Below are 27177 nucleotides of genomic sequence, written 5' to 3'. Positions count from 1 at the left end.
CGGCGTGGTGCTTCTGCCTAGACCGCCATCTTGCCGGAGTCCTGCACCTCAAATTCCTAATATAATATAATCAACTATACGGATTTGTTTATAACTATGGGTTGTATGTAAGTCAGACGTTCATAACCAGTGGGCTGCCTGTACAGTAGTTATTATGAAATCTATTTGGTAGATGATTTTTGGTTTTCTTGTTCATTTGTTTGTCTAAGTGTCTGTTTAAATAAATCTAGTCAGTAAGGCCTCTAGCCAAGGAATACCTCCTCCTCCTCCTTCTCCTCCATGTCTTATTCCTCCCCCCTCCTCCTCCTCCACCTTCTCCTACTTCATCTTCAGCACAATTTATTTTACAAACTCCTCTGTCTACTGACTCACTGTCAGAAACTACTTATTCTCATCCAGAGCACCCTGCAGTTTCCTTTAGGTAACAATCCTTACACTTGTAATTATTTATTCAGTATTTGTCTCCCCCACTGAACTGTAAACTCATGAGGACAGGAACTGTGTCTGTTACATTCGTCGTTATATGCTTGGTGTCTACTGCAGTGCCTGGCATGGAATAGGTGCTCAATAAATACTCCTTGAATGAACGAATAAATTCTTAACCTGAGATTCACATTCCTAAACTTAATCTACTAAATCTGATTAAATGTAGAATTCTGTACTTTCTAAGTAGCTCCTGCCTTCTCAGAAGACTTGTCTCCAAACACAAAGGATAATTGGATTCTCCTAATTAAATTAATGTTGAGTAGACTTGTTTCACATACACAGGGTAGTATAGCTACACTAAGGGTAGATTTTCCTTACATACAAAGGGGAGGACAGAGATATGGATCACCCCTAGATTAATCCAACCTTTTCTTACCAGAATCTTCCAGTGCAAATTATTGTTCAATCCAATCACTGGACAAATATTTATTGAGCTACTATTATGTATTAGGGTGCCTGGTTGTTGCAGTGGTTGCATATCTGGCTTCAACCCAAAAGGTTGGCAGTTCAAATCCACCAGCCACTCCTTGGAAACCCTATGGGGCAGTTCTACTCTGTCCTACAGAATCGCTACAAGTCAGAACTGATGGCAACAGGTTTGGGTTTTTTCTTTTTTTTTCTTTTTTGGTATCATGTATTAGGCTTTGTAGGTTGGATACCATAGTGAATAAAGTCCCCTGCCCTCATGGAATTTGTAGTCTAATGGAAAAGACAGATTAGAAAAAAGCAATGTCAATAAAACATGATAAATGCTATGGTAAGAGTAGTATAATGATCCATGGAAACATGTATCTGGGTACCTAATCAAATCTACAGCCAGAAAAAGCTTTCTAAATGATGTAATGTTAATGAAAGACAAGCGAATAGGAATTGACCAGGAGAGAGAAAGCGTGGCTCATTCAAGGAACTGGGCAAAACTCCACATGGTTAGAAAATGATAAGGGATGAATCTATACACATTCTATAGACGTATGCTAGAGCCATTTGTAGAGAGCCTTGTTAACAAAGGGTCTTTGACTTTATCATGAGATTAAGTCAGAGATGTGATTGACTGATACAAATATGATAAGGAGGCAGAAATCATCCCCGTCCAAGACCAAGAGCTGCAGCACAGGTCATGACTGTTCATCTTATCCGTATAGGAAATCTTGTTCTTTCCAATGTTCTATTGAAGTCTTAATGAATGACACAATAACTTCGTGTAATTTCTCTGAAAGGTTGTGACAAGAATATTTAGTTCAACATTCTCATTTTACAGGTGTGAAACCAAGGTCAAGCAAGGCTATGATTGTTCTAGGACTCACAGAAGAGCTAGGTCTAGTCAGTTCTCTTGTTGTGAAATACTATGTGAAAATGGTATTTTAGAATACTGGAAATAGTATGGGCTTTGAAACTAAGCAAACCAGAGTTGGACTGTCAACTTTCCTATGTACAATCTGTGTGGCCTTAGGGCAAGTAATATAACCACTTAAACTAGAGATAATAATAGTACCTACTGCTGAAGACTATTATGAAGATAAATTTGATAATTAATTTGAAGCACATAGCATAGTGCTAGGCGTATAGTTTACTACTAAATAAATAGTGGCTTTTGTTGATGATGATGATATTAATATTTCTATAATCATCCCAGCTCCATCATTCACATCGTTTTATTCCCTATATATTGGTGCATAACGTTATGCACTCTTACTTTCAAATGACTTCTATACAGGCATACCTCAGAGATATTATGGGTTCAGTTCCAGACCACCGCAATAAAGTGAATATTGCAATGAAGCAAATCACAAAAATTTTTTGATTTCCCAGTGCATATAAAAGTTATGTTTACACTATACTGTAGTCTATTAAGTGTGCAATAGCATTATGTCAAAAGAAAAATGTACATACGTTAATTAAAAAATACTTTATTGCTAAAAAATGCTAACCATCACCTGAGCCTTCAATAAGTAGTAATCTTTTTACTGGTGGAGGGCCTTGCCTCAATGTCGGTGGCTGCTGACTGATCAGGGTGGTGGTTGATGAAGCTTGGAGTGGCTGTGGTAATTTCTTAAAATAAGACAAGAATAAAGTTTGCTGCATTAATTAACTCTTCTTTCATGAAAGATTTGTCTGTAGCATATGAAGCTGTTTGATAGTATTTTATCCACAGTAGAACTTCTTTCAAAATTGGAGTCAGTCCTCTCAAACTCTGTCACTGCTTCATCAACTAAGTTGATGTAATATTCTAAATCCTTTTGTTGTGATTTCAACAACGTTCACAGCCTCTTCACCAGGGGTAGATTCCATCTCAAGAACCATTTTCTATGCTCATCCATAAGAAGCAATTCCTCATCCGTTAAAGTTTTATCATGAGATTGCAGCAATTCAGTCACATCTGCAGGCTCCATTTCTAATTTTAGTTCTCTTGCTATTTCCACCACATCTGCAGTTACTTCCTCTACGGAAGTCTTGAACCCCTCAAAGTCATCTGTGATGGTTGGAATCACTTTCTTCCAAACTCCTGTTAATGTTGATATTTTGATCTCCTCCCATAAATCACAGATGTTCTTAATGGCATCTAGAATGGTGAATCCTTTCCAGAAGGTTTTCAATTTACTTTGCCCAGACGCATCAGAGGAATCACCATCTATGGCAGCTACAGCCTTACAAAACATATTTCTTAAATAATAGGACTTGAAAGTCAAAGTTACTCCTTGATCCATGGGCTGCAGAATGGATGTTGTGTAGCAGGCATGCAAACATTAATCTCCTTGTACATCTCCATCAGAGCTCTTGGTGAATTGTCAATGAGCAGTAGTATTTTGAAAGGAATCTTTTTTTCCTGAGCAGTAGGTCTTAACAATGGGCTTAAAATATTCAGTAAACCATGTTGTAAACAGATGTGCTGTCATCCAGGCTTTGTTGTTCTATTTAGCATAATTCTTAAAGGCCGTAGGATTTTCAGAATGGTAAATAAGCATTGGCTTCAACTTAAAGTCACCAGTTGCATTAGTCCCTAACAAAAGAGTCAGCCTGTCCTTTGAAGCTTTGAAGCCAGGCATTGACTTCTCCTCTCTAGCTATGACAATCCTAGATGACATCTTCTTCCAGTATAAGGCTGTTTCATCTACATTGAAAATCTGTTGTTTAGTGTAGCCACCTTCATCAATTATCTTAGCTAGATCTTCTGGGTAACTTGCAGCAGCTTCTACAACAGTATTTGCTGCTTCACCTTGTACTTTTATGTTATGGAGATGGCTTTTTTCGTTAACCCTCATGAACCAACCTCTGCTAGCTTCAAACTTTTCTTCTGCAGCTTCCTCACCTCTCTCAGCCTTCATAGAATTGAAGAGAGTTGGGGCCTTCCTCTGGATTAGACTTTGGCTTAAAGGTATGTTGTGGCTGGTTTGATCTATCCAGACCACTAAAACTTTCTCCATTTCAGCAATAAGGCTGTTTCGCTTTCTTATCATTCGTGTATTCACTGGAGTACCACTTTTAATTTTCTTCAAGAACTTTTCCTTTGCATTTACAACTTGGCTAACTGTTTGGTGCAAGAGGCCTAGCTTTAGGCTTGTCTCAGCATTTAATTTAATCTTAATCATTTCTAGCTTTTGATTTAAAGTGAGAGACGTGTGACTCTTCTTTCACTTGAATGCTTCGAAGCCATTGTAGGGCTATTAACTGGCCTAATTTCAATATTGTCATGTCTTAGGGAGTAGGGAAGACCAAGGAGAGGGAGAGAGACAGGAGAACAGCTGGTTGGTGGAGCAGTCAGAACACCTACAACATTTATCGATTACATTCGCCATCCTATGGGCACAGCTCATGGCACCCCAAAACAATTACAATCGTAACATGAAAGATCACTGATCATAGATCACCATAACAGATATAAAAATAATGAAAAAGCTTGAAAATTGAGAGAATTACCAAAATGTGACACAGAGACACAAAGTGAGCACATGCTGTTGGAAAAATAGTGCCAATAGAATTGCTCAACACAAGGCTGCCACAAACCTTCAATTTGTAAAAAGCACAATATCTGTGAAGTGCAATAAAGCAAAGCCCAATACAAGGAGGTATGCTTGTACTTATATATTGTCTTCTCTACAAAGGAGTCTTTAGGATTCCTAGTACAGAGGTTTAAATAACAATTCTACAAGAATATACATTTTTCCAAGTGCCACATACTTAAAATTCTGTTATCAATTAAAATTTTAATTCAAGTAAAGCTCATAAATATGTAGTCACAAGCATGCAAGAGGAGATATATTATTCAAACTAAAAGTTTACTAAATAATTATTTTAGTCAAACAGCACAATTTTCTATAAATAATCTGATTTTCAAAAAGTACCTAATTGTGTAACCTTCTCCATCTGAACTTCGGATATATTGTCTTGATAAATTACCAGCTACCTGACTACTGTGAAAACGCACGTCCCAGGTTCAAAACTCTTGTACTATATTATATAATTTACAAATAGAGTAGTTGCTAAGTATATAATGTCTTCTTTTTAAATGACATCTTCTTTATCTTCAAAAAACTAATGTCATTTTCTGTAACAGCTTGTCATGGATTGAATTGTGTCCCCAAAAAATATCTGTCAACTTGGCTAGGTCATGACTCCCAGTATTGTATGATTGTGTAATCTGATGTGATTTCCTTATGTGTTGTAAACTCTATCACTATGATGAGGTTATACTTAAGAGGTATACAAGACTGGATTGTGTCTTAATCCAATCTCGTTTGAGATATAAAAGAGAGAGGTGAACAGAGACACATGGGAAACTCATACCACCAAGGAAGCAGTGCCGGAAGCAGGGCATGTCCCTTGGACCTGAGGTTCCTGCACAGAAAAGCTCCCAGACCAAAGGAAGATTGATGACATGGACGGACCTTCCTCCAGAGCAGATGGAGAAAGTGTTCCCCTGGAGCTGATGCCCTGAATTTGGACTTGTAGCCTGCTGGACTGTGAGAGACTAAACTTCTCTTTGCTAAAGCCATCCATTTGTGGTATTTCTATTATAGCAGCACTAGATGACTAAGACACAGCTATTTCTTGTAATTGTTATCCAATAGTTTTCAATGAAAAAAATGTGACATTTTAGAGCACAATATTAATTCCCAAGATATCAGAGCTATTTTGAAGATTAGGAAATCCAGTGAGGACGTAATAAAAAACTTTGTACATTATTTACTGGATAAGATGCAACAATTTAACTTGTCTCCGCACAGATTATGAGCTAAACTCAATATTGTAATAGATTGCTTAAAAATATCTCGATTAAATCATGGCATCTAAAATTTAATTCCAAGGTTTAATAAATGTCTTTTACTGAAAATTGAACATAAGTGACTTTTGTTTCTGTTTACTTTTAGATTTCTTAAAAAGCCTCCTAAATGTTGTAACTGGTTTCTTACTGACTCAAAAGCAGCATTTAAAGTTCAGATATTCTGTAGCAGATCTGCCATTTTTTATGAGGATGCTGTTACTCTGGATATGAATTTTCACATAGTATACTGCATACTTGATTCGCAGAAAAACATCCATTCTGTGGAAGCCTTAAAGTAGTCAGGTTTAATAAACTATTATCGTAGAGAATTAAGTGGTTTTCTTTTTGTTTATATACATTCTTTGAATTCAATTTGCTTCCTTTAACCAATGAGATTAATAGGTATGATTTATGTATAGTAATCAAAATAAAAGTGAATCAAGCTTTATTCAAGTTAAAGGATATTAAAGGGACTGATTGGTTTAATATTTTAAAATACTGATAATTGAATGAATTATTACAGTGGGGTATAATATAGAAAGGAAAAATGAAACAGAAACCCGTATGCCAGAATTCTGGTTATAACCCCGTGTGAGCCTGAGCAGTTCTTTAACTTCTCTGGAATTCAGTTTCCTTACCTCTGTTATTAAGTAATTGCCCATTCCATCCAATTAAAAAAAAATTCTGATTAAAATTTCAGAACTGTATAAAATGTGAAGCATTAATAAATTAATTGAACTGATATGTATTAAAAGATTCCTGGAAGATTAGTAAAACCTGCAGTCCATGCAATTGTAAGGTACGATTTTGTCAATAAAAAAGTATTATGTTGTTAACATATGTTATCTAGTCTTTTCTTCAAAGGAAGGAAGCTTTTAAATAACATTTATTTAATTACTGCCAGCCAAAACATCTAAGCACCTACTATGTATACCCTCATGCAGTGGGGATTTATAACCTTAAGGTGTGAGTTAAGCTCTGTGTAATATAAAGGTCATTCTTAAAATGAAATATACAATAATCCTTCCACAAAAACTATGGGTAAAGCCTGGTCTGATGGCCAGAGTGTTTAAGAGGATTAAAATAAGCAATTACATAAAACAAAATCCTTTGGTCCAGCTGCTGATTTAATTTTGCAATGCATAATTAATCTTAAAATGTGGGGTACTAAGCGTTCATCTATTTTATTGATGTTTTTGTAACGAAGAAGAAAGGATTATGCTGTGTTTTATGATCTCAACTCTTCAACCCTTTGGTTAAGCTCATTTATTTTCAGTTTGCATCCTATATACCAAATACTGAAATAAAGGTTAAATATGGTGTTTTTTGGTATCCATTACCGTATTTTCAAGCATGTAGTAAGTTGTAATACAACTTGGGTAGTGTGACCTGTTATCCACAGAAATCTTAATATGGCATCTGTGTTTCAGCTTCTGACATGGCAGCAGAACAGGGGCAGATTCTTGTGATAGCCACCGCGGCTGTTGGAGGATTCACTCTCCTGGTCATCCTCACTTTGTTCTTCTTAATCACTGGGAGGTAACTGAAGCATACTCGATTATTTCCAAGATATGTTAATAATCACTATTTTATACACTGTGTTTTACCAATAGGTCAGCATTTTGAACGCACCAGCCCCTCCGCAGGAAAAGAATGTGGCAGTCTGCTTCTATAAAGATTTATAGACTTGGAAACCTAATGGATCAGGTCTACTCTGTCCTATAGTGTCACTGAGTCAGTATCGATTTGATGGCAATGAGTGTGTGTATTTAAGTGTTTTTAAATGCAGCAAAGCACACCTGAGAAAAAGAGGAGAGAAACTTTCCTCCAGTAGTGAACTTTATATGGGAGCATAACCACCATGGCTAGTTATCTGTATCAATACGTCCCTGAATATGGAAGCATTCAAAGACTTGATAAGAGCAGTTTGAAAGCTGTAATGATAAATGTATACTCAATAAGTTACTTCTGAGCTTTTCCTTTATTATAACCAAATTGCATCATAAAAAGGATTTTTTTTGGAAAAAGGATTTTTCTTGGAAAAATAATGTAGCAACCCCCCCCCCCAAAAAAAACCTGTTGCCGTGGAGTCGATTCTGACTCCTAGCAACCCTATAGGACAGGGTAGAGCTGCCCTATAGTGTTTCCAAGGAGCGGCTGGTGGATTCAAACTGCTGACCTTTTGGTTACCAGCTGTAGCTCTTAACCACCAAGGACTGAACAATTCATATCAAAGCTCTTTATAAACTTTTTGTTTTTATTGTTTGTGCCATAAAGTTGATTTTGACTCATAGTGACCATATGTGACAGTAGAATTGTCCCATAGGTTTTCAAGGCTGTGATCTTTTACGGGAACAGATTGCCAGGTCTTTCTCTTGCAGAGCCAGGAGGTGGGTTGGAACTGCCGACCTTTCTGTTAGCAGCCAAGCACTTAACCATTGTGCCACCAGGGCTCCTTAGAGTTACATAAATGTGATGTTATTATCAATTAGATATTGAAAGTATATTAGTAAAATTATAATAACTCATAAATCAGATATTTTTACACTTTAGAATAATACTGAAGAACAATTTAAAGTAACAGTAAATTTAACATAGCAAAAGACCTAGATTTGAATCCTGGCTATCTGTGTGAGCTTGTCTGAAGTGCTTAACTATCTGAACCTTCCTTAGCTTCTTGCTTTTATTACACAGGATTGGTATGACAATATATTAAAATTATTTATTCATTTTTTTAAATATATTGAATGATTTTCATGAACCAGGTACTAGTAATATCTGAATATGAGTGAAAATAATATGTATGAAATTATTTAAAAGAATAAGTGTTATTTTTTATTTAACCCTTGATATATAGTCCAGACTTGTCAGGAATAGCTAATATCTTTACGTCATAGTTTTATTCCTACAAAGGGAAAACTGTTTGTCTAAATATCAATATGGGTACAGAAGAATACCTCAGTATTTTTTTTTTATTGATCTGAAACACACACATACTGTAAAATGCCAATGTCATGATTTAAAACTGCAACAAAAATGCCAGCTAAACAATACCCATCCATGCAGACTCCAGGTAAAGTGCACCAACTCTACTGGAAAACCCTGAGAGCTGGTAGAGCAGAAATGATAAATAGCTACCTTCAGGGGCAGTAGTTCAGTGAACAATAAACTCCATTTGTTATGTTCATTTTTTAAACTCTATTAACGTACAAATATGTTATTAAAATTTATTTAAAATTACAGAGAATATACATATATGAAAAATTGTTTTTTCACAGCCTACTAAATGGTATGAATCAATAAATTGACAAGTGCTTAAACAAAATGTAACTGCTACTTGTTAAGAGGATATCAGATTTGTTTGTAACAAACCCACTGTTTTAGAAGTTATTAAGGAACAAAGAGACAATTTCAACTGCATAACCATAGTTTCATGTGGTTTAGTTGAAACGGTGACTTTGTCATGAAATTAATTTAAAAGGGACACATTTACCCCTATATTTACTTAAAATGTCCATATATATAAACAGCCGTAGCATTGCTCTTGAAATTAATAGAGTGTCAGGATCTCTTTTTGTATTGGGAGAGTGATTAGCTGATAGAATAATGCTAGCTATAATCACGGGCAAAAAATTTACATGAAAGACTGTAGAAAGTAATCATAAATTTATTCTAACTAATGTACCAGCATAGACCTATCATGTTGCCACCATAGGACACTGTTGCCCCACAATGCTCCTGTTATTCTCTCCCTTTTCTCCTAGAGCTTACCTCTGACAACTCTGCCATCATCGTAGCTTTGATATACCTGCCTTTATAGAGGACGGAGCACAGATTTTTGAGTCTTTAAACCAAGTAATCATTAAGTTAGAAAGAAAATATTAAATCCTACAAATATCAGATATGACCTTATTCACTGGCAGGGGTCAAATGGTTACACACTAACAAAAACCCTACACATCCTGGTATAGATCTAAGCTTCTTTACTAAGCAGAGTTAAAATTCGTCTAATCTTATCGAGGACTCTTTAGCAAAAAAGAGGCATTGGAAAACAGTAGTGGCTAGGAAAACAACAACAACAATAGCAGAATATTACAGTGAGAGGGAAGAGGTGCAATACTTTAAAAAGGAAGGAAAGGTGAGGACAAAAGCATCTGGTTGCGTATAAAGTCAGAATGGCATTTGGTTAGATAAGAAATAAGTCAAATTGCCAGCATGTTATGGGTTGCCATATGCTAAGAAATCCATATTAGAAAAATAATGATAAGTAGAAGAATATACCCTACTGCATTTTCATTGCCCTCTGTAACATAAGTGCTGCCCATGCATTGTGAATTTTGGAGCATTAATATCTTGATAATACTTATTATGCAGCTCCACACAATTTAAAGATGAGCAGATTTACAGCCCAGAAAGATTATTCAGTTATTAAGTATGATGGGGTCCCATAAGGAGGTTTCAACTACTAAGACATAATTGTATCGTTTTAACTAGACTAGGATAATTTAGATTTGATGGTTAATTTTGACTCAGAAAGATTATTTTCCTTTTTCGAAGCTCCTTTGAAAAAAACCTGGTGTATTTTAAGTATGATTTTATTTAAACAGCAATGTCATATTTATCCCTAGTTGGAAAAAATAAAACCTCTAATATCATAATGGAAGTTGATTTTGAATATGTTTTTAATAGTGATTCAATATACAGTGAAATTGAACAGAATTTTTAAGTGTTCATATCTTGTAGAACATGAGCTAAGGTCTGATTTTCTCGAAGAGTGTTTCAGCAAACTATGATTAAACAGTACATACATGTGTGGGAAATCATTTCATTAAGATATCAGAAAATATTGCCTTAACACATAAATATGACAAATCAGCTATGGTACAATTAAAAGAAAACATTAGTCCAAACTTGTTTGGCCTAATAAACTTAAGGAAAAAAACAAAAAACCAAACTCATTTCTGTCAAGTCGATTCCCACTCATAGTGACCCTATAGGACAGAGTAGAACTGTCCGATAAGGTTTCTAAGGAGTGGCTGGTAGATTCAAACTGCCAACTTTTTGGTTAGCAGCCGAGCTCTTAAGCACTGAGCCACCGTGGCTCCCAATAAACTTAAGAGATGAGCGCAAATGTTATCTTTACTTGGGGTTCCTGGAGCATAATTTGAATACCACTTGAAAAAAAGAATTCAATGATGAAGAAAAATTTGTACTAAATTACTTTCAGCTTTCAATTTCTATACTGTCCAATTTATATGACATCAAAAACTGCTTTAACTTTACATACTGGAGAGAATAATTTCAATTATGTAAGATTTTTTAAAAATTCATGTTGAAGTATCTCAACCACGTTGGTAAAGGAGCTTTCCTTGGAAATTATTCTTTGAAGACTGTAAGACATTTCTGAATAAATACCCAATTTGCTATAGGACTTGAGGCATATTTCACATTAGCAACTGAATTGTGTAGCACAGATGTATTCTGTTTAACCAGTCTGAATCAGCAATTTGATGAGCTGTCAAATCATAAGGATGTTTTTGAACGTAGTACGTTGAGGAAGCGCTGTGAGATCAGTACCTGCTTCTGTACTTTGGAGCATAATTGTCCACTGACAGAGAACAAACAGAACATGCTTCTACCAAATTCCAGTATTAAAAAAAAAAAAATCATGTTGATTACCCCTGTAAATGAAAGACTATTGTCTAAATTTCTGGGATTCTAATCAAAAACATTTTTTCGTTTTGACTTTTGATGCTTTTCCACCAACTGTAGCTGTTAGAAGTCATACAGAAGTAAATGATGGTTATTGCTGATTATAAAATGTTTTCTAAGGCCCCTACTATTTGGATTAATCGATTCACTTGACAATATTTTATTTTTATCTGGGGCTAATTTTGATATATGACAAAACCCTTCTGTGGAGAGTGTAAAGAGGTTTTGTATGTCCACATAGTATTAGTATAAAGATGTTTGTAACAGTGGTCTTTGTGACAAGAACTTTGTCCATGAGTAATATGTATCTTGATGCTACTTGTATTTTAATTGATTTTGGTTGTTACCTAGCATAATTTTTAAAATGGGATTCTGTTTGCATTTTCAAAAGGTGCCAATGGTACATAAAGGCCAAAATGAAGTCTGAAGAGAAGAGAAGAAACCATTTACAGAATGGGCACTGTAAGTAGTGCAGTGACTCTTGCTGCTGCTCTCAATCACCCCAGCACATCAAGAGTTCATTTTAACTTGCATCCACTGAGCTGAGAAAGCCAAAAAAAAAAAAAAAAAAATCACTTTCAACCATTCAGCATTAACACTTTTTGTCGTAGAAATCACACCTGCTTCTCATTAAATGATATTACCTTTTCTCAATTCTGCTTGCTGGAAACATGACAGACTGACTTTGCTAAAAATACAAATTGACTGATTATTTCCAGTTATTTACCACTCACAATGGCTGCAGAACGTAAGCTGATTTTATTTAGTGGAGCATTCCAAACCCAAACCTACTACCATCAAGTTGGCTCCAAGTCATATCGACCATATAGAACGCAGTAGAGCCTCCCCATAGGGTTTCCAAGGCTGTAAAAAAATTTTTTTTAAGGTTTACAGAGCAAATCAGTTTCTCATTAAACAATTAATATACATATTGTTTTGTGACATTGGGTGCCAACCTCCATAAATCTTTATGGGAGCAGACTACCACATCTTTCTCCTGCAGCACAGCTGGTGGGTTTGAACCACCTACCTTTTGGTTAATAGCCAAGGGCTTAACCATTGTACCACCAGGGCTCCATAGAAATATTAAGGAGTCAATCCTTCTTGCAAGAACTGTCATTTAAATATAAAACAAATCAATTTACAATTCATTAACACTAAAAAAGAAAATCAGCTCCTTAACTCTTAGAATATGTATGAAATCCTTGAGCTGACTACAAGGTTATATTCATTTTAAGGATCTCTTCCCAAGCAAGCTGTAATTACCGCTACAGTAGGTTTGATAACTGCCACCCTCTCCTCCCCAACACCCACCCCCACCTCCACCTCCACATTGCAAACTACTTTGTCAAAACTGTTCCTCTGTCATGAGACACTGAATTAACAAAAAAGTAATGTTCCCTAATTTAACTGCAGTCTAGAGATAATATGTGAAGCAACTAATTTAACTCAAATTTTGTTTCATGGAGCCCTGGTGGCGCAGTAATTAAGCATTTGGCTGCTAACCAAAAGGTTAGCAGTTTGAATCCACCAGTCACTCCTTAGAAACCCTATGGGCCTGTCCTATAAGGTCATTCTGAGTCGGAATTGACTCGATGGCAACAGGTTTTTTTATTTCATATTAAATGAAAGGAATAAGGGGCTTTTCAATCTGTATCATCTTCCAGGGGAAAGAAAGGATTTAAGTGGGGAAATTATAGACCTGTAGTATGGATTAGGACTAATTCTAAGGATCACATAGTTTCTCAAAAAGTGGTCTGAGAACCAGGAGTGTTAAATGTTTGACCCTCACTCCCCAGGGTTCTGATTCAGTAGGTCCAGGATAGGGCCAAGATATATGCATTTTTAGTAAGTTCTAGCAAATTTTTTTTTGTACAATAAGTTTGAGCCTCACTGCTCGGGAAAGGGAGGAAGAAACAGAGCTGAGAGAGCTGATGTCAGGCATGGGAGACCTGGAGATGCTGCAAACAGATTGAGAAACTTGGATCAAGACACCTGAACAGATGACTTATGCCGGGAAAACTCAAGATTCACTACACAGCATTTTTTACTGAGATGCTAAGGAAGAAGGTGCTCCTGAAGTACTTACTGTTTTCCAACTAGCGGTTTAGCATAAACGAAACCAGAAGGACCCAGCAAGAAGCAATGAAAATAACCCAAGGCAGGAAAGCAGGTAGAAGAAAAAATAAAGAACAAACAGAAGCTTAAGAAGACAGTGATGAGTTAAATTAATAACACAGGTATTCAGAATTAGAACTAAGTTTGAGTTTGTTTTTTTTTCCTATATGACATAGTTTGTGTTTACAAGAAAAAAGTGATATTAACTAATCAATCTATGCTGTTGAAATATGTATTACCTTAAATAATGGAATGGTTTAATTGTTAAAACTGTGTATGAGTTAATAAATAATATCTATTATCTGTACCTAAGTAATGTTATCAGCTTGATCCTATATGCAATTAAACCAAACCAAACCCATTGCCGTCTAGTTAATTCTGACTCATAGCGATACTATAGGACAGAATAGAACTGCCCCATAGGGTTACCAAGGAGCAGCTGGTTGATTTGAACTGCTGACATTTTGGTTAGCGCTGAGCTCTTAATCACTGTGCCACCAGGATTCCATATATCCAGTTAGCTACAACAGACGACTTACCATATACCCATACACACAACAGATGACTTACTGGGAAATCATCTAGTAAAAAAGCTTGGGTGACACAACTGGTTTACGATTGGCTGCTAACCTAAAGTTTGGTGGTGTGAACACCCCCAAAAGCTCCATGGAAGAAAGTCCTGGAGAACAACCTCCATGAAGATTGTTTTTGTTGTTGTTAGGTGTCGTTGAGTTGGTTCTGACTCATAGTGACGCTATATACATCAGAACAAAACACTGCCCAGTCCCGTGCCATCCTCACAATTGTTATGCTTGAGCTCGTTGTTGCAGCCACTGAGTCAATCTGTCTTGTTGAAGGTCTTCCTCTTTTTCACTGATCTCTCCTTTACTAAGTATAGTGTCCTTCTCCAGGGACTGGTCCTTCCTGATAACATGTCCAAAGTACATGAGACAAGGTCTTGCCATCCTTAATTCTAAGGAGCGTTCTGGCCGTACTTCTTCCTAGACAGATTTGTTCATTTTCCTGGAAGTCCATGGTATATTCAGTATTCTTCGCCAACACCTTAATTCAGAGGCATCAGTTCTTCTGAGGTCTTCCTTGTTCATTGTTCAGCTTTTGCATGCATATGAGGCAATTGAAAATATCATGGCTTAGGTCAGGCGCACCTTAGTCCTCAAAGTGATGTGTTTGCTTTTTAACATCTTTGCTTTAAAGAGGTCTTTTGCAGCAGATTTGCTCAATGCAATGAGTCATTTGATTTCTTGACTACTGCTTCCAGGGACGTTTATTTTGGATCCAAGGAAAATGAAATCCTTGACTGCATCAATCTTTTTTCCATTTATCATGATGTTGCTTATTGGTCCAATTGTGAGGATTTTTATTTTCTTTATGTTGCGGTGTAATCCATACTGAAAGCTATAGATCTTCATGAATAAGTACTTCAAGTCCTCTTCACATTTCAGCAAACAAGGTTGTGTCATCTGCATATTGCAAGTTGTTAATGAGTCTTCCTGCAATCCTCATGTCGCGTTCTTCTTCATATAGTCAGCTTCTTGGATTATTTGCTCAGCATGCAGGTTGAATAAGTATGGTGAAAGGATACAACCCTGATGCACACCTTTCCTGATTTTAAACTGCACGGTATCACCTTGTTCTGTTTGAACGACTGCCTCTTGGTCTATGTACAGGTTCCACGTGAGCACAATTAAGTGTTCTGGAATTCCCATTCTTCGTAATATTATCCATAATTTGTTATGATTTACACAGTCGAATGTCTTTGCATAGTCAATAAAACACAGGTAAACATTTTTCTGCTTTCTCTGCTTTCAGCCAAGATCCATCTGACATCATCAATGATATCCCTTGTCCCATGTCCTCTTCTGAATAAGACTTGAATTTCTGGCAGTTCCTTGTCAATGTACTGCTGCAACTGCTTTGAATGATCTTTAGCAAAATTTTACCTGTGTGTGATATTGATATTTTTTGATAATTTACACATTCGGTTGGATCACCTTTCTTTGCAATGGACACAAATATGGATCTCTTCCAGTCTGTTGGCCAGGAGGTACCTGTCTTCCAAATTTCTTGGCATAGATGAGTGAGTGCTTCCAGTGCTATAACTGTTGAAACATCTCAGTTGGTATTCCGTGAATTCCTGGAGCCTTGTTTTTCGCCAGTGCCTTCAGTATATCTTGGACTTCTTCCTTCGTTGAAGTTCATATGCCACATCCTAAAATGGTTTTGCGTCAATCAATTCTTTTTGGTACAGTAGTTCTGTGTATTCCTTCAGTCTTCTTTTGATGCTTTCTGCATTGTTTAATATTTTCCCCTTAGAATCCTTCAGTATTGCAACTTGAGGCTTTTATTTTCTCCTCAGTTCTTACAGCTTCAGAAATGCCGAGCGTGTTCTTCCCTTTTGGTTTTCTAGCTTTAGGTCTTTAAACATTACATTTTAATATTTTACTTTGTCTTCTTGAGCCACCCTTTGAAATCTTCAGTTCAGCTCCTTTACTTCATCATTTCTTCCTCTCACTTTATTTTTATTTATCTATTTATTTTTATTGTTGTGCTTTAAGTGAAAGTTTACAATTCAAGTTAGTCTCTCATACAAAAATTTATACATACATTGTTATGTGACCCTAATTGCTCTCTGCACACTCCTCCTTTCTGCCTTGGATTTCCTGTGTCCATTCAACCAGCTCCTGACCCTCTCTGCCTTCTCATCTCACCTCTAGACAGGAGCTGCCCGTTTCGTCTCATGTATTTATTTGAGCTAAGAAGCACACTCTTCGTATCATTTTATGTCCCATAGTCTAGTCTAATTTTTGAAGAGTTGTCCTTGGGAATAGTTTTAGTTTTGGACAAACAGAGAGTCTGGGGCCATGACTTCTGGGGTCTCTCCAGTCTCAATCAAACCATTAAGTCTGGTCTTTTTACTCGAATTTGAGTTCTGCACCCCACTTTTCGCCTGCTCCATCATGGACTCTCTGTTGTGTTCCCTGTCACGGCAGTGATTGTGATAGCCAGCCACCATCTAGTTCTTCTGGTCTTAGGTTGATGAAGTCTCCAGTATATGTGGCCCTTTCTGCCTCTTGGGCTAACACTTTCCTTGTGTCTATGGTGTTCTTCATTCTCCTTTACTCCAAGTGGGTTGGGACCAATTGATGCATCTTAGATGGCCGCTTGCTAGCTGTTAAGACCCCAGACGCCACTCACCTAAGTGGGATGCAGAACATTATCTTAATAAACTTTGTTGTGCCAGTTACCTAGATGTCCCCCAAAACCATGGTCCCCAAACTTCTGCCCCTACTACTCTGTCCCTCGAAGTGTTTGGTTGTATTCAGGAAACTTCTTAGCTTTGGTTTAGTCCAGTTGTGCTGATTTCTCCTGTAGTGTGTGCTGTCCTTCCCTTCACCTAAGATAATTCTTGTCTACTATCTAGTTAGTGAATAACCCTCTCCCTCCCTCCTCATCCTTGTAACCATCAAAGAATGTTTTCTTCTACGATTAAACCTTTTCTTGAGTTCTTATAACAGTGGTCTTACACAATATTTGTCCTTTGCAACTGATTACATTCACTCAGCATAATGCCTTCCAGATTCCTCCATGTTTTAAGATGTTTCGCAGATTCATCATTGTTCTTCATCATTGCGTAGTATTCCATTGTGTGAATATACCATAATTTGTTTATCCATTGGTCCATTGATGGGCACCTAGGTTGTTTCCATCTTTTTGCTATTGTGAACAGTGCAGCAGTGAACATGGGTGTGCATATCTCTATTTGTGTGACGAGTCTTATTTCTCTAGGATATACAAGGAGCAGGACTGCTAGATTGTATGGTACTTCTATTTCTAGCTTTATAAGGAAGAACCAAATTGGTTTCCAACCAAATTGGTTTCCAAAGTGGTTGTACCATTTTACATTCCCACCAACAGTGTATAAGTATTCCAGTCTCCCCACAACCTCTACCTCTCCAATATTTATTGTTTTGTGTTTTTTGGATTAATGCTAGCCTTATTGGGGTGAGATGGTATCTCACTGTAGTTTTGACTTGCATTTCTCTAATGGCTAATGATTGTGAGCGTTTCCTCATGTATCTGTTAGCCACCTGAATATCTTCTTTGGTGAAGTGCCTGTTCATATCCTTTGCCCATTTTTTAATTGGGTTGCTTGCCTTTTTGTTGTTGAGGTTTTGCAGTATCTTATAGATTTTAAAGATTAGACACAGATCAGAATTGTTGTAGACAAATTTTTTTTCCCAGTCTGTAGGTTGTCTTTTTGCTCTTTTGGTGAAGTCTTTTGATGAGCATAAGTGTTTGATTTTTAGGAGCTCCCAGTTATCTAGTCTCTCTTCTGGTGCTTGTGCATTGTTATATATGGTTCATATTGTGTTTATTGTTTATACCATGTATTAGGGATCCTAGCATTGTCCCTATTTTTTCTTCCATGATCTTTATCATTTTTTATTTTATATTTAAGTCGTTGATACATTTTGAGTTAGTTTTTGTGCATGGTGTGAGGTATGGGTCTTGTTTCAGTTTTTTGCAGATGAGTATCTAGTTATGCCAGCACCATTTGTTAAAGAGACTGTCTTTTCCCCAGTTAATGGACTTTGGGCCTTTGTCAAATATCAGCTGCTCATAGGTGGATGAATTTACATCTAGATTCTCAATTCTGTTTCATTTGTCTATGCATCTGTTGTTGTACCACTACCAGGCTGTTTTGACTACCATGACGGTATAATAGGTTCTAAAATCAGGAAGTGTGAGGCCTCTCATTTTCTTCTTCTTCTTCAGTAATGCTTTACTTATACAGGCCTCTTCCCTTTCCATATGAAATTGGTGATTTGTTTCTCCATCTCATTAAAAAATGCCACTGGAATTTGGATCTGGATTGCATTGTATCTGCAGATCGCTTTGGGTAGAATTGATATTTTCACAATGTTGAATCTTCCTATCGATGAGCAAGGTATATTTTTCCACTTATGCAGGTCTCTTTTGGTTTCTTGTAGTAGTATCTTGTAGTTTTCATTGTATAGGTCTTTTACATCTCTGGGTAGATTTATTCCTAAGTATTTTATCTTCTTGGGAGCTATTGTAAGTGGTGTTGATTTGGTGATTTCCTCTTCAAAGTTCTCTTTGTTGGTGTAGAGGAATCCAACTGATTTTTGTATGTTTATCTTGTATCCTGAAACTTTGCTGAAATCTTCTATTAGTTCCAGTAGTTTTCTTGTGGATTCTTTGGGTTTTCTGTGTATAAGATCATATCATCCGCAAATAGAGATACTTTTACTACTTCCTTACCAATTTGGATGCCCTTTATTTCTTTTTCTAGCCTAATTACTCTGGCTAGGGCCTCCAGCACAATGTTGAATAAGAGTGGTGGTAATGGGTATCCTTGTCTGGTTCCTGTGTTCAAGGGGAGTGCTTTCAGATTCTCTCCATTTAGGATGAAGTTGGCTGTTGGCTTTGTATAAATGCCCTTAATTATGTTGATGAATTTCCCTTCTATTCCTATTTTGTTGAGAGTGTTTATCATGAATGGGTGTTGGACTTTGTCAAATGCCTTTTCTACATCGATTTGATAAGATTTTGTGGTTCTTGTCTTTTGTTTTATTAATGTGATGGATTACATTGATTGTTTTTCTAACGTTGAACCATCCCTGCATAGCTGGTATAAATCCCAGTTGATCATGGTGAATTATTTTTTTGATATGTTGTTGAATTCTATTGCCTAGAATTTTATTGAGGTTTATTGTGTCTATGTTCATGAGGGATATTGGTCTATAATTTTCTTTTTCTGTGGTGTCTTTACCTGGTTTTGGTATCAGGGTTATGCTGGCTTCATAGAGTGAGTTTGGGAGTATTCCATCCTTTTCTATGCTCTGAAATACCTTTAGTAGTAGTTCTTCCTTTCACTTTAGTTATTCTACTTTCAAGAGAAAGTTTGAGAGTCTTTTCTGACATTCATTTTTGTCTTTTCTTTCTTTCCTGTCTTTTTAATGACCTCTTGATTTCTTCATGTATGATGTCCTTGATGTCATTCCACAACTCATCCGGCCTTCGGTCATTAGTGTTTAATGAGTTAAATCTTTTCTTGAAATGATCTCTAAATTCAGGTGGAATATATTCAAGGTTATATTTTGGCTCTCATGGTCTTATTCTAATTTTCTTCAGCTTCAGCTTGAACTTGTATATGAGCAATTGATTGTTTGTTTCCCAGTCAGCCCTTTGCCTTGTTCTAACTGATGATCTTGAGCTTTTCCATCGTCTCTTTCCAAAGATGTAGTCGATTTGATTCCTGTGTATTCCATCTGGCGAGGTTGATGTGTATAGTGGCCATTTATGTTGTTGAAAAAGGTATTTGCAATGAAGAAGTCATTGGTTTTGCAAAATTCTATCATGTGATCTCCGGCATTGTTTCTATCACCAAGACCATATTTTCCAATTACTATTCCTTCTTCTTTGTTTCTAACTTTCACATTCCAATCACCAGTAATTATCAATGCACCTTGATTGCATGTGTGATCAATTTCAGCCTGCAGAAGTTGCTAAAATCTTCAATTTCTTCATCTTTGGCCTTAGTGATTGGTGCGTAAATTTCAACAAAGATATGCTATGTGCTAATTATCTGTAATGCAATACTGAAGGCATTTGGAAAGATACAAAGATGTAGAAGAAATGATCCCCTGAACTCCAAGAGCTAGCAAGCTAAAGTTGAAAACAGAAACCAACAAGCACACAGAAGAATATTCCTCAAGCAGCCTGTGAATGGCTTCAGAGACGCACAAATGAATGTGCAAGCATACACACTCACATTTCCAAGGCAGCCCTATTCATCAACCTAACAGCTTATGGGCAGTGAGCACTGCACTGCCACCAGAATGTAGCAGCTGCCGCACAACCAAGTGAATTTAGATGTGAGCCTTTGATGCCTATCCTTTACTCCAGGTTAGACAGGGAGTTGTTCCTGGACCCTGTGCAATCTGGCATGGAAGCAACTGCAAGAACACAGGAAAGGGGCAGTGTCCTTAGCATCCCTCTCTGGAATCTGTTCTTAACTGCTTGAGAGTTTCTGAAAGTCTCCACAACTGGGCTGTGAGTTTAGGAAAACCAAGTGCCTAGAGTACAGAGTCCAGGAGAATCTCTAAGGAGTTTGGTTGTTTTGAGGGGAGACTTACGCCTCATTTTTCTATCAAACTTACATCTGAGTTAGGTCAGATATGAAGTGTGTGAGTGTTGGGAGATAGAGTAGTTGATTAAACGTTTTGCAAAAATATATAAATGCAATTTCTATAACCTATCAGCTCACTCTGTATAAAACCACCAGATCATGTTATATTAATAATTAGGTAAAACAATTTTTGATCCCAAGTATTCAAAGTTTTAATATGGGGTGGGAGGGTGGGAGATTGTTAGGAAGAGAAGAGAGAAGAGTTTGAGTAATTTAACAATAATGGCTACTTCGTTATGTCACTCCACATTTTAAATATTTGCAAGATGTATAGTTACTACAATCTTCTGTTCAATCTTTTATTTTGTTGCAGTACGCTTCCCGGGAATAAAAACCTATATTGATCCTGATACATATGAGGACCCGTCCCTAGCAGTCCATGAATTTGCAAAGGAGATTGATCCCTCAAGGATTCGCATCGAAAGAGTCATTGGAGCAGGTAAACTTAAAATCCACACTTTTGAAGGCATGACTCTAATGGCTTTGTAACTGGTGTATCCACATTATATTTTAAGTCTTAGTTTTAGTCACTAAAAAAATGTAAGACACAGGAGTGTCAGTAAAATCAATTATCTTGTATTTCTTACATCATTGAAAAAACTATAGTAAGCTCCATATTCAATTTCCAAACAATGAGAAAATTCATAAAGGTTATTTTTGACATCCTATAGACTTCTTTCATTCTGGAGATACATTACAGGGAAACTAGCATGTTTCAGGGATTTGTTTTGAAAACGAGACTTCAGAAGTTTGTCACAAGGTTATTATAGGTTTCCTCAAGTCCTGGCATCTATAGACATATGCTATAATTAATATTCATAATGATGATCTTGAGGTGCTGCAAGATCCAGCTATGTTAGGAGAATCTTTGAAGATAAAATTGGGTTCAGCGTAGTTTTATATCATTTTATTGAAAATTAGTAAAACCAAACCCATTGCCATCAAGTCGATTCCAACTCCTAGCAACCCTATAGGACAGAATAGAACAGTCCCATAGGGTTTCCAAGAAGCAGCTGGTGAATTTGAACTGCCGACCTTTTGGTTAGCAGCCATAGCTCTTAACCACTGGACCACCAGAGCTCCAGATTTTTAAATACTCAGAACACTGTGTTATCTAACCATTACGGGTAAGTACAAATTTACAGTGAATCAGCCCCCAAGAATTTATGCTGTAGGTTAGTTAAGAGCAGAGGCTAAGCTGTTGTAACAAAGAGACCCCAGAACAAAGATTTATTCTTCTTCCAAGTACTTGACCCAAAAGTGAGTAGTCCATGCTGGTAAAAGTCTTCAAGGAACTGGTTCCTCCTACTTTCTGCTCTGCCTTCACCTAGAATGTCCTCTTTCTTTGCATGGTCAAAGCTGGTCAGCAACACATCTGCCTTCCATTCTGTGGGAAGGAGGGAAAAAAAAAGTTCAGTCTATTTGGCTTTATCTTTGGGGCAACAACATGGACATTGCAAACACATCTACTCATATCTCATTGGCCCAAAAACAATCATGTGATCACACTTAGATGCAAGAGAGTTTGAAAATATAATCTCTATCAGGGCAGCCATGTATACAATTAAAACGGGGAAATGTATTACTAAAATTTAGAATGGAGATTGGATACCTAGGGGAGGATTAGCCTCCTGTAGATACTGGATATCTGTGTAGTCCTTTAGAGAGAGCATAAGACACCCAGGAGTGACCATTCCAGCCCTGCATCATGTCTTTGCAAAGGCAAAAAGAAAGCAGCTGGTTATCTTTTGTCCCTTTTAAAGGCCTTCTTTTCTAGAAGCATGGACTACATAATTTTCAGGGCCCAGTACAAAATGAAAATGTGGGATCCCATGTTAAAAATTTAATGAGAACCTCAAGGTGATGACAACAGAACATTAAACCAAGTGTAGTGTCCTTCTAAGCTCAAGGCTCTGTGTTACTGCACAGGTCACATGCCCATGAAGCTGATAAGGCAGATGCTTGGTGAATTAGTGCTATTGCAAGAATTAGTGCTACCTCAAGAATTATAGGGACTTTTGGAGAAAGTTGTTCCTATCATTCCGTTCTGTGCGCTAAGGACAGCCTCATATCCTACACAACCCAGCGTGTCTTGGAAAGCAGATTCATGGATCCTATGCAGTTAATCCTAATGCTCTCAGCCAACAAGGCTGCCTCATCAGAAAGATTCAGAACCTGGAAAAGAACCAGATTCTCTATCCTCTACTGCTGAACAAAAACACACCAACAAGCATTAAAGGCAAAATTGAATAAAGTGAGTGTATTTATTTATCTAGTTTTGGGGTTCATTTTCTTAAGAAGCAAAGGAGTGGAGGAGACAGGACCTCAAATAATTTCCACTGCACACTGTCTTTGAATTTCTTCCTCTGGCCCTGGATAAAAATTGACATGTCTTTAGATAATGCATTGTTCAATAGTCATATTGTAGAAACATATTCTGTTGTAGTCCTTTATGGATAAATTAAACTACAATGTCTGAAATTACAATGTTGAGAGATAACATCAAGTATCTGTAAACAATATAAAGAAATTAAACTTTGCTTTGGTTTTTATTTTTCATCCAAAGAATAAATTTTGCCCTAAAAAAAAAAAAAGTATAACAGATACTGCCAGAAAGAAATAACTATTAAAGAAACTATTTTAATATCATATTCCACCTGCTCTATCTGAACTCTAATAAGTCATAATGGGCTTTCTCTCATTTGGCAAAGACAGAAGATCTAAACCACGTAGTCAATCCTTTACATCAGTGTCTCTCTTTTTTTTTTATCTTTATTCCTCTTTGATTATTTCAACTTTCAAACAATATATTCAGGGTCCTTCTGTGGTCAATCTTCAGAACAGTCATAAAAATAAAACTACTTTGTGACACAAAGCTGTTGTAACATAACTTCCCTCTTTGTGCCCCCACCTAGTACTGCTCTATTCATAAGCGCTGTTAGGCCACATTCCTGAAACTCTATTTACGTGTGGGAAAACACAGTGAATATCTTTTTCCAGGGCTCTGTTGGGAGACACAATATATAATCATTAACTATTTCTTAAATAAGTTATAAGAAAGGCACCTAAAAATCACCACATTAATATTTTCAGGAAGAAAGAGCATGAGAAAAATATCACACCTGACCCATCACATTTCTTAGCATATTCCCTGAACAAATGTTTATTAGATGGTTAGTATTTGTTTAGAAACGTACTGTGCTAATTAGATGTTTCGTGTTGTCATTATGATCATCATATATATATGCATATACATATATATATTCAACCTGCTTTCTACAGCCTTTGTTCTGGGAATTTCAACTTCATAACAATCCAAATACTGTGCTTGACAAAACTTTAGAAAGTTTAGTAAATCAGGTAGTCTAAGTTATATATATATTTTTTAAATCCCCCATCTTTCACTGTAAATTCTACTGGTTTTTTTGATGAGTTTTCTAGGACACACGCACACACACCCACACACTCACACACACACACATATATCACTATTCTATTTAATAGTGGCAGCTTATCTTTGTTCATCAATACAGGCTTGAATTTCCATGAAAATGCACATTTCCATTTAAATGAAGTGAGCAGCTCTGTTGCATAGGAGACTATCAAGATCATCTATCTTCTCTGAATTTTTGCATCATAAAATGAAATACTGTGGCCAGAAGACTGTAGAACAAAAGTTCCCAGGCTAAAAGAGCCAAGCCAGATTAGGATAAAATCATTATTTTACACATCTCTTGAGAGAAAATGAGAAAACTGGTAAACTGAATTTTAATCGTGGGCTGGAAAAGGTCACTGAAAGGCTATCCTTTTATCAGGACAGTACTGAACCTAACCCGTTATAAGAAAAACTTGCCTAGCAGAGTATCTATAATTTTGAAGCAATAGTCCATTGAAAAAATCATTCTTGTGTTTCTAAACCCATAGGGCACCCTTCTTATATTTCACCTTCCCTCTTTCCCTAGTCTCAATGGAAATGCATAATATCTGCCTGTCATTCATATTCTATCCCTTTATCTATACAAAACTCATTATTGCCTCCACTATCAGCCTTCTCTTCCCCTGGCTTTAGTGTCACCATATTTTTTCTCTTCCTAGAATAGTCCAAGAAGTTTTAACTGTTGGTGGTTTCTCTGCAATCATCTGCAGCTAAAAGAAAGTCAAAAGGACAAAAAATAATAATAATAACATAAAGAGGTGATTGTCAAACAAGTGATTTATTCAGATTAATATTTTAGTTCTGTTAACCTGAACCAAATTTTCAGAAGTTTTTTGGGAGGTCATATATGCCCTTCATGATGTCTACAGCAAATGTTTGCCTTATAAGCTTCTCCCAATTCCCTTGCCAACCCCATAACTTGGCCAGCCAGTCTCTTCTTTCTAGTCTAGAATGTATTTTTTAGTTATGTTTAAAAAAAAAACTCCCTCATCTTCTTTATTATTTTTGTTCCTCTTCTACAGCTGTATTATACTTTCTTGCTGCATGACAACCAGGAATGTAGGCAGTATTCCAGATGTGGCTTCACAATTTGGTTTTACAAGAAGAAACTTACATTTATGGCCTATTTCCTCTAAATTTAAGTTAGATGATCTATCAGATGTAGGTTTTGTTCTTGTCCATCAGCTTAATAGATTTTTAGGTAAAAGTCAGATTGATTTTCTTTTCTATTCTTGGAAATACCTTTGCACAATCAATAGACTGAGAATGGGATCAACAACAGATAATAGCAAGACCTTTGTGCCTTTCACTCAAGAATTTTATAGCTTTCTAAGTCAGCTGAGTAATGAAAGATGGATTTTATCTATTCTTCCTAAATATTATGAAATAAATAGAAAAGACACAGACTGAAACCATACAGACCCAGCCTTGAGTCACAGCTTTGCTATTAACTCACTCTTCAGCAATTTAGCAGTCTTTCAGAAATTTGGTTTGCTTATTTATAGACTAGACTCATTTTATAATGACACACATTGAGGATCTACCATACAACAGGCACTGAATAAGTGGGTAGGAGCATGAATATTAGGTTAAAAAGAATACAGTTTTTATATTCAGTTGAGATGGCTGGAAACAATGATACTCCATGCCCAATTCTCACAATACTTTACAACATAAATATCTACCCATGAAAAATTTGATAATCTATGCCTTAGGTAACTGGAATGAGATCTCTGATTTTCAGAGTTAGTTGAAAATTAGTAATGAAAAATAAAGATTCATTTTCTCGGTATGTTAATAGCTATACCTGTATCAATGTTTTTTTCCTTCTCTTTTTAATTTTCTCCATTAATGAAACTCAAAACTTTATTTTCCTTATACCTTGTGGGGTTATATTTATTATATGCAAACATTTATAACAAGTTTTGCAATGAAATGAGTTTAACAAAATTTAATAGGCTTTAATTTTTTTTTATCTATCTACACCTCTATACTCTATATCTTATTTTGGGTACCATTTAGTGTACATTTGAAATCTCACGTATACATTTCCCAATCTTGCAAGTTGTCTCATCAGAGTAGATAGATGATAAATACTTGTTGAACATTTACATGTAAATGAGTAAATGGCTATTTCTATCTGATTGTCAACAAAAATCCTAATATGGGGTGCAAATTAATGTATGACACAACTAATATAAAATCAAACATGTAATGTATTCAAATAAAAAGAGAACAAATTTACAAAAAAAACCTTCATTAATTAAAGTTTAGGTATCACTTTATATTAGTAATTTACCTGATAAATTAGACCAAAATTTTAGAATTTATTATACGCTTTTGTATTTACATAGTGAAATAGAGAATCTAACAGAGAATATTACATTGAGATTTTGTTTCATATTGAGATAGTGTAACAAGGGAGGTAACTTATTAGTTTATTACTTTTTTTTTTTTCTAATTCTGATTTGTGTATTGCTAAAATATTTGGTGAAATGAAGAAATCTTGGCAACTATTTTCAAAAGAGTACTCCAGGGAGATAAGAGAAGACGGGGTAAATCTCTGGAATGAAAAAAAATTCTGTTAAGGCTAAGAACAGAAGAAGACCCAACATCAACAGAAGACCCACCCATTAACCCCATATATTACTAAAGTGTGTTAGTTATCCTTGCTGCATAACAAATTACCCCAAAACCTAAAACAATATTTATTACCTCACAGTTTCTGTAGATCAGGAATTCAGGCATGACTTAGCTGATGCAAGGTCTCTCACAAGGTTGCAATCAAGGTGTCAGCCAGGGCTGTGGTCTCATCTGAAGGCTCAACTGGGCAAGAATCCACTTTTCAGCTCATTCACAAAGCTGATGACAGGATACAGTCCTCTGAGGGTTGTTGGACTGAGGGGCTTAGTTCTTCACTAGATGCTGGCT

At 36.3% G+C, this 27177-nt stretch overlaps 1 protein-coding gene across 1 annotated transcript in view; it reads left to right on the top strand.

The window, feature by feature from the left end:
• Nucleotides 1–27177, top strand: part of EPHA6 (EPH receptor A6) — a 1147205-nt gene that overhangs the window by 858797 nt on the left and 261231 nt on the right. The window contains 3 exon segments of the mRNA XM_004389015.3: nucleotides 7177–7285; nucleotides 11850–11920; nucleotides 21124–21249. Coding sequence (XP_004389072.1) covers nucleotides 7177–7285; nucleotides 11850–11920; nucleotides 21124–21249 — 306 coding nt within the window.

This window comes from Trichechus manatus, unplaced genomic scaffold (assembly GCF_000243295.1).
Source record: "Trichechus manatus latirostris isolate Lorelei unplaced genomic scaffold, TriManLat1.0 scaffold00229, whole genome shotgun sequence".
Lineage (NCBI taxonomy): Eukaryota > Metazoa > Chordata > Mammalia > Sirenia > Trichechidae > Trichechus > Trichechus manatus.
This window is presented reverse-complemented; position numbering and strand designations above follow the sequence as displayed.